The following is a 16,638-nucleotide window of genomic DNA, read 5'->3' as shown; positions in this document are numbered from 1 at the left end:
CACATATTTTTGGTGTATGGTAAGAACAGCATGCCTACTTTTTCTGGAATAGTGAAAGTCAATTTCATGAGCCCTCGTAACATTTTTCTTCTTTTGGGGAGTTTTCTGATAATCTGAGGAGAAGTGGGGGTGTTGAAGGTTCTCTATCATCCAGAGGAATCGACTGTGATCAATTTACTTGATAAAAGTTGAAATTTTTGTACCAATCGTTTAACATATAGTTGGATTATATAACAAACTGTAATTGTACTCCATACTGTTGAAATATTGTTTGAACTATTTGGACTTATAGAAATTTTTAATTCAAAATAGTATGGTGTATAGTAATTTTACTTCATGTAAGTTGACAAATTATTTGGATTATACAAACTTATCGAAAAAAATGTGGCCGCCATCAATTGTGTTCTACTATAGCATTTATAGTAGGTTTTTAGTTCTTACAGGTTCTGACTATAAAAATCTAAAATCTGTGGAATTTTGCTATATTGTTCTCAATAAAGTTGATAAATTGTTTGAACTATTTGGACTTGTACATTTTTTCGTTGAGTCACGTTGTCTAAACAATCCGAACTGTTTAGTGTAAGGTTATTGTACCCCAAATAGTTCAAACATAGTTAGAATCATTAGATTTACTTCAATAAAAACGTCATCATTTGACGATCAGTTTCGTTATGGTTTTGTATAGTGCCGTAACTATATGATAATGGTTAAGTATGTGGTAACTACATCTCTTTTAGTAGTAATATAGTTTGGACTATTCCCCCGATGGTTTTTGATTATGCGGGTAAGCCATGTTCGTGAATATATTTCACACAATTTCAACCTACGAATCGAGTAAAGCTTTCTACCCGAAAATCCACTCAAAAAAAAATTTTTTTTTTTTTACTCTAGTGCATAGCGTTTTCTATAGCAAGAATTCTACTCGATTTAGGTGACGAAGAACTACAAAACTTTTTACACCCAGTTTCTATCCACCCCGGGACTAGAACTGACGACCACTGGATTGCGAGTCCAACGGTCGACCATCGACTCTCCCGAAGAAGACTTCTACATTTTGCAGATATCGGCCCGTACACATTGCACAGTGGGGCGAGGCGGCAATCTAGCGGGACAAAATTAATAGCGCTCTGGGGTTACGTCCTAGAGCTTCGGTGTCTTCAGCAAAGTTGCTCAGAAAAATCAGGGCTACATTTTGGTACTAAAATGTAGTTCCAATTTTGGCCGCATAGGTGGCGCTGAAATCTAACTTTTTCCAGTGACCTCCTAGCGAGTTGGTGTCTTCGACAAAGTTGTAGATCTCGCCAAATTACGTAAAGTTACCGAACATGTCAAAATTCTCAAAAATAACTGCGTAAAGTTACAGTTAGTTTAAAAAATAGTTATAATTAAGCTATGAATATTCAGTCAATCTAGCAGGACAAAATTAATGGCGCTCTGGGGTTACGTCCTAGAGCTTCGGTGTCTTCAGCAAAGTTGCTCAGAAAAATCAGGGCTACATTTTGGTACTAAAATGTAGTTCCAATTTTGGCCGCATAGGTGGCGCTGAAATCTAACTTTTTCCAGTGACCTCCTAGCGAGTTGGTGTCTTTGACAAAGTTGTAGATCTCGCCAAATTACGTATAGTCACGGAACATGTCAAAATTCTCAAAAATAACTGCGTAAAGTTACAGTTAGTTTAAAAAATAGTTATAATTAAGCTATGAATATTCAGTCAATCTAGCAGGACAAAATTAATGGCGCTCTGGGGTTACGTCCTAGAGCTTCGGTGTCTTCAGCAAAGTTGCTCAGAAAAATCAGGGCTACATTTTGGTACTAAAATGTAGTTCCAATTTTGGCCGCATAGGTGGCGCTGAAATCTAACTTTTTCCAGTGACCTCCTAGCGAGTTGGTGTCTTCGACAAAGTTGTAGATCTCGCCAAATTACGTAAAGTTACCGAACATGTCAAAATTCTCAAAAATAACTGCGTAAAGTTACTGTTAGTTTAAAAAATTGTTATAATTAAGCTATGAATATTCAGTCAATCTAGCAGGACAAAATTAATAGCGCTCTGGGGTTACGTCCTAGAGCTTCGGTGTCTTCAGCAAAGTTGCTCAGAAAAATCAGGGCTACATTTTGGTACTAAAATGTAGTTCCAATTATGGCCGCATAGGTGGCGCTGAAATCTAACTTTTTCCAGTGACCTCCTAGCGAGTTGGTGTCTTCGACAAAATTGTAGATCTCGCCAAATTACGTAAAGTTACCGAACATGTCAAAATTCTCAAAAATAACTGCGTAAAGTTACAGTTAGTTTAAAAAATAAACAAATTAGCTTGCGGGCCAGATGTACAAAATTGAATGAAATTACGTTATTTTCATATAAAAGACTAAAAAATTATCTATCACTTGAAGTTTTTTTAATTTCTGTTATTTTTTGGAAATTTTTGGTATTTAAAAATAATAGAAAAGCTGAAAATAACAGTTGTCTATCAGTTTTGTTGATTTTATTGTTTTTGGTGTTTGAAAAGGTATTTAGTTTAACGTTCTTGTGTTTTCATTGAAATTTGAGACTATTTTTAGGTGACATAAAATCTGAACAATTTATGTAGTGCCAAATCTGGTGGCCACCCTGGTAGTGGCGTAATTTTATCTTTCAATCAATTGTAACGTTTTGGACGTTATTTTGCAACAATTAGACTTTGGCCATGGTCGAGTGGAGGCAAAGAAAATTAAAAGAAATATAAAAAGTGAGATTACAAGCCAGAATTTATACATTTCAATAAAAAAAATGGTTATAAAATGTATTACACAAAAGTACTCTTGATTTGCAATCATTCTTTTCAAAAAATATAAGATTCGGGAATAAAAAAAGCATTTTAGCGATACTGTTCATCTAAAATTTAATTAAATTAAAATTGTTTTTGAATAAACCCGAACATGCACAAAATTATTCTTAACGCAGAGCAATTCATTTTAAATGGATTTCAGCTGACTACACATAAGTTTCCATTGAAAGTATGATTTTTTTTTTTTGAAAAAATATGCTCTACCTCTGATTTGGGGGTGGTGACAAAAGCATTGAAACATACAGTATGTAAAAAAGTATGTTTACACACCTTGGGCACTATGCACAAATTGTGATGAAACATGTAAACAATTTAAAGTTTGACAGAAACCTAGTACTGAATTTTCATAGCCTAATTATAACTATTTTTTAAACTAACTGTAACTTTACGCAGTTATTTTTGAGAATTTTGACATGTTCGGTAACTTTACGTAATTTGGCGAGATCTACAACTTTGTCGAAGACACCAACTCGCTAGGAGGTCACTGGAAAAAGTTAGATTTCAGCGCCACCTATGCGGCCAAAATTGGAACTACATTTTAATACCAAAATGTAGCCCTGATTTTTCTGAGCAACTTTGCTGAAGACACCGAATCTTTATGACGTAACCCCAGAGCGCTATTAATTTTGTCCTGCTAGATTGACTGAATATTCATAGCTTAATTATAACTATTTTTTAAACTAACTGTAACTTTACGCAGTTATTTTTGAGAATTTTGACATGTTCCGTGACTATACGTAATTTGGCGAGATCTACAACTTTGTCGAAGACACCAACTCGCTAGGAGGTAACTGGAAAAAGTTAGATTTCAGCGCCACCTATGCGGCCAAAATTGGAACTACATTTTAGTACCAAAATGTAGCCCTGATTTTTTTGAGCAACTTTGCTGAAGACACCGAAGCTCTAGGACGTAACCCCAGAGCGCTATTAATTTTGTCCCGCTAGATTGCCACCTCGCCCCACTGTGCATTGACTGACATTTACTCTGTGTTTACTTCCTTCGCCAACGGAAAACTTGATCTAACAAATCTCGTTTCGAAAATGTCACTGGGCCACCTGGGGTCGAACCCACGCCAACTGAATTAAGAGGCAATCACGATTACCACTGCACCACCGGACTCGGCGAAAATTCACTCAAACCCTTTAAAAATATATTTTGATTTGTCTTAAATGTTTACCTACTTACTGGGGATTTCCCTTTCAGCGTGCACACATTCATGTAAACAAACAATCACTCACCACTTCCAGCCCAGAAGCCTAGAAAAGTTCATGTTCAGTTCTGAACTCTCAAACTGAAGAAAACTTTAAAATTGTTTTCTTTCATAGCTTCTTCACTTTCCTAATTTGACAACATTACAAATGATTTCGCATTGTGGTCGCTTAGGCGTGAAGCATTGCAATCGTCTACCTTTTTCAATTGCCAAACAAATCAAGTACGGTCTTACCCAAACAATGCGATCCCATCCTCGTCGCCAATTTGTGGTGATCTATTATGGGGGTTCTATCCGGGATCCTGTCCTGTCCTGGGTCACTCCCGGCAGCACGACTTGTCCACTCGCGCACATCACAACAACTCCCTCAGCTGACGTTAGCTACACGATTGTTGTATTCTAGGTAACACTGACTTAATCCTGCTCGCTCAAGCTGGTATAATATTAGGGCGGTACCACAGAGCACAAAGAGTTTAAAATGGATTTTTAAATCAATTTTGAAAAATTAACCTCGCGGTCCTTCTTGACAGAAAAGCTCCTACTTGACAGCTCGTTCCAAGGGGACCATAGTTGATCCATCGAAAAAATGTTGTCTTGTCAAAAAAAAATGCATTAAAATGAAAAAAAGTGATCAGAAATGGTTTTTAATCGTGTTTTTTACCGTTGTACATAAAAATTTACATGGGACTTTAGTACCCAATTGTCAGTTCGTCACTTTTTAGTTTGACTTTGTCAAACCAACGGGGTATGGGTCATTCCATCTCAACTGTGCACGAAAAAGTGCAAATTTGAAAATTACCTGTCGTGATCGGGGACTTTCTTTTATAATAAAAACACAGATATTTTGCAATTAACAAACAACACGTCTTATTCCACAGAAATTAACCACAAAACTGATTTGACAATCTTCATTCTCTCTTTCGCCGGCCGCGCGCATCTCGTTGTTTCCACGCTCGTTGTTCTCTCTCGCAGCTCGCTAGCGCGCTCTCGCACTCAATCCACAATTAGCTAACAAGGCAATATTCATGAAGGTGCGCACTTTTTGTTGCGCTCTTAACTCTTATTTATGAATTATATCAATCTTATAATAAATACTCATTTAATAATTTATTACATATTCAATCCTGCAACCCATAATCCCTACATTCTCCCTCTTTTCTACTCTCTAGATGACGAATATCAATCATAATTCCTAACAGAAAAATTGCATGAATGCTAAATCAATCAATGTTTTTTTTTAATTTCCTAAAAGATTTTCGTCGGGTTCCTCGACTTTGTTTTCATGCTGATCTAAATACGAAAGCGCAGTCTTCGAAATGTTTCATCTATGTTGTCCAAGAGACTGACATCCGATCGCAGGAGTTGTAGCAAATGGAATGCGCTGATGAGGTTGAAAATTTATAACACCTGAAAATATAAGAAAAAGAAAAAAAAACGAGGAGAAAAACAAAAACCACAAATATTTCTCAAATAAACGCAGGTTTATCAATTTTTATGCAATACGAGATTAGTGATTTTTTACCTGATTTTCTTTAAATTTTATGTAATTTAAAATTAAAAAGCAAATTTTACAAACATTGCTGAAACAACACAACACGATTTAGAAAAAAATAAAAATTCAAATTCAAAATCAATTTTTATTTTTTTTAACATTTCGAATTAAATGGAATCACATTATTTTTATTTATTATCATTTTGTGAATATGAAATATAAAACAATGTGTTCTAAATTCAAAAATCTAACATTTTGCTGACTTAAATAACAAATGAAGCATAATCCCGGCGTTTTAAAGTTTTAAATTTATGTGTACCATAAAAAAAAACAAAAGAATAAACATTTCTAAAAATATATACAATGTGGTAATTTATTTAACTTATTTAAAAAAAATCTGAAACAAAAATTATGACAGGCGCAGATATTGTTTTTACTCAAATTTACACTTTGAATTTATGTGCGCCTGCCACGGAGTTCAAACCGATCTATGAATTATGAGCCCAAGCCCAGTGCCACGTCCGATTGATCCACCAGACGGGACTTGAAGGTAAACATTAACTGATTTTAATATTAAAAGCAGACGTGACGAAAAGTATATGTTTGTAATTAATACCCAAAAACACCCAAAATGGATCTACAAGCAAGCTTATTCCTTCCTCATTTTCAATATTTTTATCTGTACTTTTCTGTAATTTATTCCCAACCAAGCTGTACAGCTAAAACAAACAACTTTTTTTTAAAATAAAGGCTAGTATGGAGATCGGAAGGAAAGGGGTCAAGAAACAGCTTCACGAACAGCAGAACAAAGGAGAGGGAGCGTTTTCTTAGGGCTTTTCTTCACCCTATCTGGCTCGCTTTCGCTTCTACTGCTGCCCATTTGAATTTTTTCTTGACCGGTTCCTTCCGATGTGCGTACACCGCTCAACATTGTATCAAAAATTACCGCATTTTAACTAATTTTGAAACTGTTAGTAAATCATGGCAAAAATTACTAAAATGCAAAATCAGTAATATTTTCGAAGAATTTGTTTTCATCAGTACCGGTACACTTTTATAAAATAAAAAATAGTCCATATTTCAGTTTAAGATGATTTCTTGAAAAGCAATCTCAATAACTGAAGCAAATTGCAAAAATAATATAATTCAATTAATGCTCAAAATGTGCTTTGCTGCACAAAATACATTTTTTTATAAAAAAATAAAATCAAATGTTGTTTATTCATGCCACAAAAGCTTTCTTAAAAAAAAATTACCGATTTAACGATTTTGTTCTGTAAATGCATGGTAGTATCAAAATTTTTCAACTTTTATATTAAAAATTTTGAACTTTCTATTAATATTCACTTACGTGATCTTTAAACCAGACAAACGATAGTTTTTACCGAAGAGTTTTTTTTTTCTCTGTTGTGTCTACTTAATAATATTTTTGTTTATCTTGAAACAAAACATAGTTCAGAAAATATTATTCTAATGAATAAAACAAAATCATGTGGTAAATTGTTGCAATAAAAATAAAATATATAAACTGAAATAAATGCCGTTCCGCTATATTCGATTTCTATTATATGTCAAATTAATTTTCTCTTCAAATTGTATTTATTGTAGCTAAAGGTATGGATTCAAGCACTTTTGATATTACCGTAGATTAGATTATTCAATGTTACATTTAATCATGATCAAAACAATGTTTAAGGTCATTTTATTTATAAATACCTTCAAAATGTACTGTGCTTATCAGATAACAACAAAAAACATATTTTATTCAATTATTCTTGTAATGCATAGATGTATAGATTGCAATCTGACTACTTTCTCAAAGGGTTCCAGCTCAGGCGAAACATTTTTCAAACTACCACCGCAGAGGTCTGTCTGGCTTCAACACGGAGGATACAATACCCTAACCATAAATTCCTTCAAAACGTATCTTGCTTATTTAAAAACAGCTGAAAGATTTTTTTAATGTTTTATTTTTAAATATTTTGTTTTATTTTTCTCGTAATGTAAAATGGGTTCCAAGCAACTTTGATATATTACTTGACTAGATTGTTCACAGAAACTTTTTTTTTTTAAATCACGATCTTTACGATCCCTGTCAATAATTTCCTTTCTTATTTAAAATTTTAACTTTTTCTTTGCTGATAAACTCCTGTTATGTAATTTGAAAAAAGTTTGGTTTCATAATTAAGTACAATCGATTAAAGAACCCCAAAGTTTCTTTAATTCATTAAAAAAAAATTGAATTTTGATATATTTACTTTACTAAAATTCTGAAAGTTTTGTTTTTTTTAACTCAATTAAATGATACAGTGTTATATAATATAATTTCTATAAATATAATTTTTATATAAATATAATTTCTATCGAAATTAATGAATGATTTTGAACTATTTTGATACAAATAACAGATATTGCATTGAAAAATAAAAATAAATATAAATATTTCCTAGTTTTTTTAAATAATGTTTTTTTTTCGTTGCTCAAATTGTCACTCATACTTCTCAATTCAAAATTAATATTTAAATATTTGTATTATTTTCTCTTGTGACGCAACGCTCTCACACTTTAAATTATATTTTAAGCATTTCTGTTGATTAATCATTTCTTTATTTATTATTTAAAAATGCATCAAATTAATTATTAAGTGAATTATTTAACCTTTTTTAACTAATAATGTATTGTTCATGTTAACGATTACTTAATTTTTTTACTTCCCTGTGATATAATGTTGGGTTTCAAGCAACTTTTGTATCACAGCTGAGTAAATCGATTAAAGTAACAATTAACCATAACAACTATCAATATGGAATACTTAATCATTAACGTCTTTCAATTTAGAGGTTTATCTTTCAAGAGAGGACAACTCCAGTTTTAGTAATAGTGACAACCGTTTTAGTCCTATTCGATGAATTTAAAATCATTTTTTTATGTAGTTCACAGACATAACGGAAAAATACATATTGCTTTATCTGTGGATACCAAAAAGTGCTCACTTTCACATTTAAATTTATTTATTCATTTTCTTCGGTTAATTTCTTTTGTGATGTTAAAGACGGTCCTTAATTGAATGAAAAGATTTGCTGAACAATATATTTTTAAAATCCATAAGGCTCCTTCTGCGAAGTTATTAAAAAAAAAATCATCACAAAAGTCTGTCGGGTTCCTTTATCGAGGAGATTGTTATCTGACTGCTTTCGCAAAGAACTCCAGCACAGATTATTCATCATTTTTTTTTTTTTTTTATCTGACTACCATTACAGAGGTCTGTCAGGCTCCAACACAGAGGAGACTTTTTTCTGACTACCATCGCAGAGGTCTGTCAGGCTCCAACACAGAGGAGACTTTTTTCTGACTACCATCGCAGAGGTCTGTCAGGCTCCAACACAGAGGAGACTTTTTTTCTGACTACCATCGCAGAGGTCTGTCAGGCTCCAACACAGAGGAGACTTTTTTCTGACTACCATCGCAGAGGTCTGTCAGGCTCCAACACAGAGGAGACTTTTTTTTCTGACTACCATCGCAGAGGTCTGTCAGGCTCCAACACAGAGGAGACTTTTTTTCTGACTACCATCGCAGAGGTCTGTCAGGCTCCAACACAGAGGATACTTTTTTTCTGACTACCATCGCAGAGGTCTGTCAGGCTCCAACACAGAGGAGACTTTTTTTTCTGACTACCATCGCAGAGGACTGTCAGGCTCCAACACAGAGGAGACTTTTTTTCTGACTACCATCGCAGAGGTCTGTCAGGCTCCAACACAGAGGAGACTTTTTTCTGACTACCATCGCAGAGGTCTGTCAGGCTCCAACACAGAGGAGACTTTTTTCTGACTACCATCGCAGGGGACTGTCAGGCTCCAACACAGAAGAGACTTCAAAATTAACTATGACTAATCAATTATAACGGCAAAAAAACGTTGCTCAAATCAAATTTCAAAGCAAAACATTGTTTGTCAATTTCTAAAAATTTCATTAGAATTCTAAAACGATAGTTTTCAATTTCCACAGCATCAAGCAACAATCTAATATTGCATCAAATTCACAGTAAAAACTTCTCGTCAATAATAACAACAATCAAATCTTCATTCAAATGAGAACTAAACATTTTTCATTAACCATAAAATTAATAATCAAATTTTGCATCAACTTCAAAACAAAACATTGGTCATCAATTACCATATAAACAATCAAATATTGCGTCAAATTTAAAACTCAAAATTGCCCATCATAAAACAACAATCAAATATTGCATGAAATTTTAAACCGAATAAAAATACCGTTCTATAATAACAATACTCAAATTCAGAAAACAAATCTTGGCCTTCGATTGCCACAACAAAAAGCAAATCTTTCATCATATTCAAAATAATAACTGGTTTTCGATTACCACAATATCAATCAAACCTCGTATCTTACTCGAAACAAAATATTGGTTTTCATTTATCGCAAAAATAAGCAAATTTTTCATCTTATCATAACAAAACATTGGTTTATAATTCCCTCATCAACAATCAAATCTTTCAATCAAAAATAACCCTGTAAATTTTGTAATTTGTGATTTTATTGGACTTTGCATCAAGTCATTGCCACAACAAGCATATCTTTCATTAAATTTAAAACAAAACTAACAAGAAGCAAATATTTATCTTATTCAAAAATAAACATTGGTCTTCAATTACCAAAGTAACCAGAATCCAATCCAAAATAAAAAATTAAAATAATGATCATGATCATCAATAATAACAACAATCCATAACAATCAAATTTTGCATCAAATTCAAAACAAAACATTGGTCGTCAATTATAATAACAACAATAAAATTCAAACAACAAATTTGATTTCAATTACCAAAACAATAACTAAATTAAAAACAAATTATCTACCTTCAATCGCAAACTAATCCTCCATCAAATTCAAAACGAAATATAAAAAAAACGAAGTTGACTTTATAGCTGTCGGCCACCATTGCTAGTACCAACCACTAGTGTCTTCCTTTTTATCTACAAGGACTTCGCCGCCCTGGGCTCCTAAGTGTATGAAAGTATGGCACGGAGCGACGGCGCCGAATACCCATATTTACACAAAGAATTTTAGAGCGCCCGCCGCGGGATTCGAACCGGCGACCTCTGGATTGTGAGTCCAGTGCGCGGTCCGATTGATCCACACGGGCGGACATTCAAAACGAAATATTGATTTTCAATTTCCACAATCTTGTCAAATCTTTTGTCAAATTATAAACAAAATATTGATTTTCATCAATCACAAAAATAAGAAAAAAATTGAAGTCTAATTCGTAACAAAACATTGGAGTTTAATTTCCACAACAACGATTAAACATTGCATCAAATTAAAAACAAAACATTGGTCGTCAATCCAAACAACAACAATCAAATCTAAAGCAAAAATGTGATTGTACAAAAACAATCAAATTTTGAGCAAATTATTTGCCTTCAAATTCCACCATAAACTTAGAATAAAACATGGTTTTCAGTTATCACAACGAAAAGCCAAACTTACTACTTCAAAACAAAACATTCGTTCCCAATATCACAACAACAAGCAAATCATTCATTAAATTCAAGACCGTCAATTATCGCAGATAGTTTTATGCCTTTTATCAATTTCAAATAACAAGTTCAAACAAAAATCTACCTGTTTCAAAACACAGGCAAAACAACAAAGCGAAACTTTGGACCTGCATCTTGGCAGGTAAACAAAACTGTTGGATTTCACAACACAACAATTTAAGCAAAACAAATGATCTTTCATGAATCAAAAAGGTTCGACTTACCGGACTGTGCCATTGTCGTGATCGGGGACTTTCTTTTATAATAAAAACACAGATATTTTGCAATTAACAAACAACACGTCTTATTCCACAGAAATTAACCACAAAACTGATTTGACAATCTTCATTCTCTCTTTCGCCGGCCGCGCGCATCTCGTTGTTTCCACGCTCGTTGTTCTCTCTCGCAGCTCGCTAGCGCGCTCTCGCACTCAATCCACAATTAGCTAACAAGGCAATATTCATGAAGGTGCGCACTTTTTGTTGCGCTCTTAACTCTTATTTATGAATTATATCAATCTTATAATAAATACTCATTTAATAATTTATTACATATTCAATCCTGCAACCCATAATCCCTACATTACCCTCTCCGATCCTGCTCAAATTTGGCAGGGCTGTTGATACTATCAAAACATGCAAGAATCCCGAATTTCATCCAAATCGGACCACCCCCTCCATTTTTGTACCTCCCCAAAAAATCGACTTTTTGACGATTTTTGACCAAACCTCCTAGTTTCAAACGGCGATAGCTCAGGAACCACAAATCTTAGAGGGTCGGTCTTAGACTCAATTTTGAAGGAAATTGGACGTAGTATCCATTTCCGTGATCGAAATGTTGATTAATTTATGTTTTCTACCTGTATTGCGCAATTGAAAACTTGAAACGGCCGTATCTCAAAACACCCCAACTTATTTTTTTTATTTGACCTCACCATCGTGTTCCCCGGCCAATTTTACATAAGAATCACTTATCGACAGAAATGAATATGTTTCGTTCCAGAGATATCGAATTTTAAAGTTTTGTGTTTTCGAGATTACCTACATCAGCTTCATTCGCCGCATCTGCTAGAAGCACACAGGCGGGCCGATCAATAACTGTTACCTGGTCATTTATTGAAATAATATTTCATCATAAATAATCTTTACCAAATTGGGCAAAAATTAACAGTATAACACTGTAGGAAACTGAAGTTTAATCGCGAATAATCGCGAAATATCTGCTCAAAAAAATTAATGAAATGAATTTCTGTGCTAACCCACAGGACAGAGCAATAACGACACACAGTAAAGGGCAGAATTGGATTCCGGCGAAGCGAGCAGGAAAATGCAATTAATCTTGTTAGTAACACTGAACAATAAGTGCACGATACATTATTGAGTAAAAATATGAATTAAAATGAATAAAATTTGTTGATACGTTGTACTCTAGTGAAGGATGATCACAAGGAGTAGGAAAAGGATTTATGGAAAGTATAAAATTGAAAAATGTAAGCAAATCACAAAGTTTGATCTGCTTCAAAGCGGCTAATTCCCCAAATTTAGTTGCGACAGTGTTTTTTATCTTCTATCTCGGCTGCTGTCCTCACGTATGAAGATTTTTTTTAAATTAAATGTACCTTGACCAAAATCATCTTTCAATCAAATGGAGCTGGCTAACAATATAAAAATTGATTTAATATGATCAATCTTTTAAACCATAAATCAGATTTGCCAAATTATGGTAAAGTGTCAATAGTAAACTATAATAATGATAATAATAATAATAAAGCAGGTTTTGGGGTTTTTGCTGAATGGCACTATTTTGCTACCGCCCATGATAAAGGCCCTAGTCATGGCCTCGGAGGTACTCTGAAACGGTTAGCAACACGTAAAAAAACGGTGCATTCAAAATAACCCAATAAATATTCCTTTCACAAAAATAGATTGATCAAGGTAGGTATCAGCCATTTGAATAAATATTTGCGTAATTTTTTTAAAATTTAAATTAAATTATTCATCTCCCAGAACACCAGGTAGCAGTTATTGATCGGCCCGCCTGTGTGCTTCTAGCAGATGCGGCGAATGAAGCTGATGTAGGTAATCTCGAAAACACAAAACTTTAAAATTCGATATCTCTGGAACGAAACATATTCATTTCTGTCGATAAGTGATTCTTATGTAAAATTGGCCGGGGAACACGATGGTGAGGTCAAATAAAAAAAATAAGTTGGGGTGTTTTGAGATACGGCCGTTTCAAGTTTTCAATTGCGCAATACAGGTAGAAAAAATAAATTAATCAACATTTTGATCACGGAAATGGACTCTACGTCCAATTTCCTTCAAAATTGAGTCTAAGACCGACCCTCTAAGATTTGTGGTTCCTGAGCTATCGCCGTTTGAAACTAGGGGGTTTGGTCAAAAATCGCCAAAAAGTCGATTTTTTGGGGAGGTACAAAAATGGAGGGGGTGGTCCGATTTGGATGAAATTCGGGATTCTTGCATGTTTCGATAGTATCAACAGCCCTGCCAAATTTGAGCAGGATCGGAGAGGGTAATTTTCAAATGCTGTTCCGCTTCAGATGGAATGACCCGTATACAAACTTTAAAAAGTGACCAACCACCGGGGGTTGAGTTTACTCAGAAAAATATGATTTATTGTTCGGAACTAGGTTCGGAACAATAATATCACAAATGTAAGCTTTATTTTATGACCCAATTTGAGCTAAATGCTGTATTCGTTGGTCGGCGGTAGGACTCCAAATTGAACTCGCAATCCAAAGGTCGCCAGTTTGAATCCTGGAAGGTAAAAAGAAGATTGGGTGCAGAATTCTGCAATAAACTTGCAATAGAAAAAAAAACCCCTGTGGGTCGTTAGGGCCGATACGCACCTCCCAAGAACAGGGGTCAAGAAATGGCTGTACGAACAGCAGAACAAAGGAGAGGGAACGATTTCTTGGGGCTTTTCTTCACCCTCTCTGGCTTGCTTTCGCTGCCGCTGCTGCCCATTTGATTTTTTTTTTGACCGGTTCCTTCTGAAGTGCATACACCGCTTTAAAGTGGATAGTTTTTTGTGTAGTATGATAGAGTATGATTAGGGGAAGCTGAGTCAAAGTCATCAATCGGATCCTAAAATTAAGTTTAAATTATTTTTCTGAGTAAAATGACTCTTTTTACGACCGCTAAGGATTAAAAGTGATTCTTTGAATCATTAACCAAAAATAAACTTCGCTGTCTTTTCTGACAGAAAAGGTCCTACTTGACAGCTCGTTCGAAGGGGACCATAGTTGATCCATCGGAAAATTGTTGTCTTGGGATTTTTTTGCATTAACATTTTAGTGATCAGAAATGGTTTTAAATCGTGCTTTTCCGTTTTAAACGAAAATTGACATAGGGCTTCAGAACCCTATTCTGTGAACTGTGATTTTTCGAGAAAATGAGAGTTTCATGATTGAATTGTTAAATTTATTGTACACATGTTTAATATATTTCGTACTTTTCATCCAACATAAAGTAGCACAACAAGAAGATCCAACCTGCTCACTTCTTCTTCTTCAGCTTCTTCTTGTCCCGAAACCGATCCAGCACGCTGCCCGATTCCAGCGGAATAAAATCTCCCGTCTCCTGCGCCCCCGTCCCTCTCTCCTCCTTCAGCGCTTCCTTCGCACTTCGAATGTCCGCAATGGCCGCATTCCGGAGCGTTTCCTTGACGATTTTCTTGCTCTTGATGCGCTTCGCCTTCGACATCCGGTGCTTCATGCGCGGTTCGAAGTTGATTTTCGGTGCCTTCATGGTGAGCAGGTTCGTTTTCGCGTCTAGACGGTCCTTCAGGGAGGGGACGTCCACTTCGCCGATTTGGGCTGGGTTGAGCGAGATGAATTCGGAGGGGATTTTCTCGAGCAGCTTGTGGACTTCCTCTTCGCGACGTTGGGAGAGCGATTGGAAGGGGTTCGCCTCGAGGGTGTCGAAGTTGGGTTCGCCCGAGCCGGGCACGATGATGGAGGTGAATCCGGTCGCGGTGGCGATGCCGAGGATGTCCTCGAAGGGGCAGAAGCGGAAGTTGGAGATGGTGGCCGGGGCGCGTTGACGAAGGTAGGGTCGGTTGTCTTTTTGGACGAAGGAGGGCTTTTTGAAGATTTCACAGATGTTGCCCATTGAGATGGCCATGAGTCCTTTTTGGGACAGGTCGATTCCGGAGGCTGCGGTTTGAAGACGGTACTCTACGGTTGGTCCGTCCAGCTGGCGAATGTCCCAAAGCTTGACCGTTCGATCTAGACCGGCGGTGGCCATTTGCGTTCCGGTTGGGTCAACTGCGACCGCTGTGAGGGGCATCGAGTGGCAGAGCATTTTGGCCAGCGGATCGCGGACCGATGGTGACCACATTGATACGACGCCCTTGGAGTTTCCGACGCAGGTCACGGCATTCCACGGATTTTGGCACATCATGCTGATCTTCCCCATGCGAGAGTTGTACGAGGCGACCGTCTGCCCAACTGACACGTCCATCCACGTGATGAACCCCTCTTCGTTGGCAGAGTTCAGCAAAAAGTGGTACGGAAGGTACTCCATCCTTGTCACACGGTTCATTCCTTTAACGCAGTGCAGTTCCGTTCCCTTGCTGTCGTACACGTGGACCCAATTCTTCTGAGCAACCGCAAACATGGTCTGGTTCATCAACCAGGTCACGTCGTGCACCGACTCCATCACGTTCATCTCGCACAGTAGCGACTTCTTGACCCAGTTGAACGCGGCCACGTGACCCCTCTTCCCACCCAGCAGCAAATACGTTCCGTTCTTCGTGTACCTCATCCTGTACGGACCAAACTCCAGCTGCAAATTGAAATGCTTCGCCGCCGTCGTAATGTCCACGTTCTCCACAATCTCCGCCTGGCTCACCTCCGTCGTCAACTCGTCATCGCTCACCTCCAAAAAACCCTCCTCCTCGTTCAGCAAAACCTCCGCCCGCGCTGCCTGCTCCTCCGCAAACTCAATATTAATATCCTTTCGCTTCTGCCTTATCTTCTGAAACCGACTCTTAACTCCCTCCAAACGAACGCCATCCCCACGCGAGTGCCTTCGCAACGCCTCCGGATCGACGGGAACCTCCCTCAGCTTGACCTTCTTGCCCCCGCCCCGCTTCGGAGCCCGGAAATGACGCGCTCGTTTATCATCCACCTGAATCACGTCCATGCCCCCTTCCGGGTCAGCTTTGAACTTTGGCTCCTTTTTGCCCTTCTTCTCCTGTTTGACACCCTCGGTGGAGATGCCCTTAGCGTCCGCGGTGCCTTCATCGCCGCCAGCCGAGTCGAAGTAACGTTTCGGGGTTTTGCCCTGAAAAATGCACTGTTAGAATGAAACCTCGGCACTAAATTGTTCAAACTTACCATTTTAGTGTCTTATTCCAAAATGACTTCAATTTAATGCGCTTTAACAACGAAATTAAACTTAAAAAATTCAGTAGAACTTCACGTTGTGATCACCATGCTGGTTTGTTTTGAATGCACCCGGTTTGACGTTTCCACCTGCGAAAACATTGCTCAAATTTGGTCGATGAGGCCGTTTGTACTAA

The 16,638-nt window shown here is 36.6% G+C and overlaps 1 protein-coding gene across 1 annotated transcript; it reads right to left on the bottom strand.

The window, feature by feature from the left end:
• Nucleotides 1–14,512: 14,512 nt before the first annotated feature.
• Nucleotides 14,513–16,591, bottom strand: LOC120413927 (WD repeat-containing protein 46). Its single transcript, XM_039574916.1, has 2 exons — nucleotides 16,454–16,591; nucleotides 14,513–16,400 (listed from the first exon to the last, which is right to left on the bottom strand). The coding sequence occupies exons 1-2, from the start codon at nucleotides 16,454–16,456 to the stop codon at nucleotides 14,610–14,612; spliced, it is 1,794 nt and encodes a 597-aa protein (XP_039430850.1). The 5' UTR covers nucleotides 16,457–16,591; the 3' UTR covers nucleotides 14,513–14,609.
• Nucleotides 16,592–16,638: the final 47 nt, after the last annotated feature.

Source organism: Culex pipiens, chromosome 3, assembly GCF_016801865.2.
Source record: "Culex pipiens pallens isolate TS chromosome 3, TS_CPP_V2, whole genome shotgun sequence".
Taxonomy (NCBI): domain Eukaryota; kingdom Metazoa; phylum Arthropoda; class Insecta; order Diptera; family Culicidae; genus Culex; species Culex pipiens.
The sequence above is the reverse complement of the archived record's forward strand: the minus strand, read 5'-3'. Positions and strand labels throughout refer to the sequence as shown.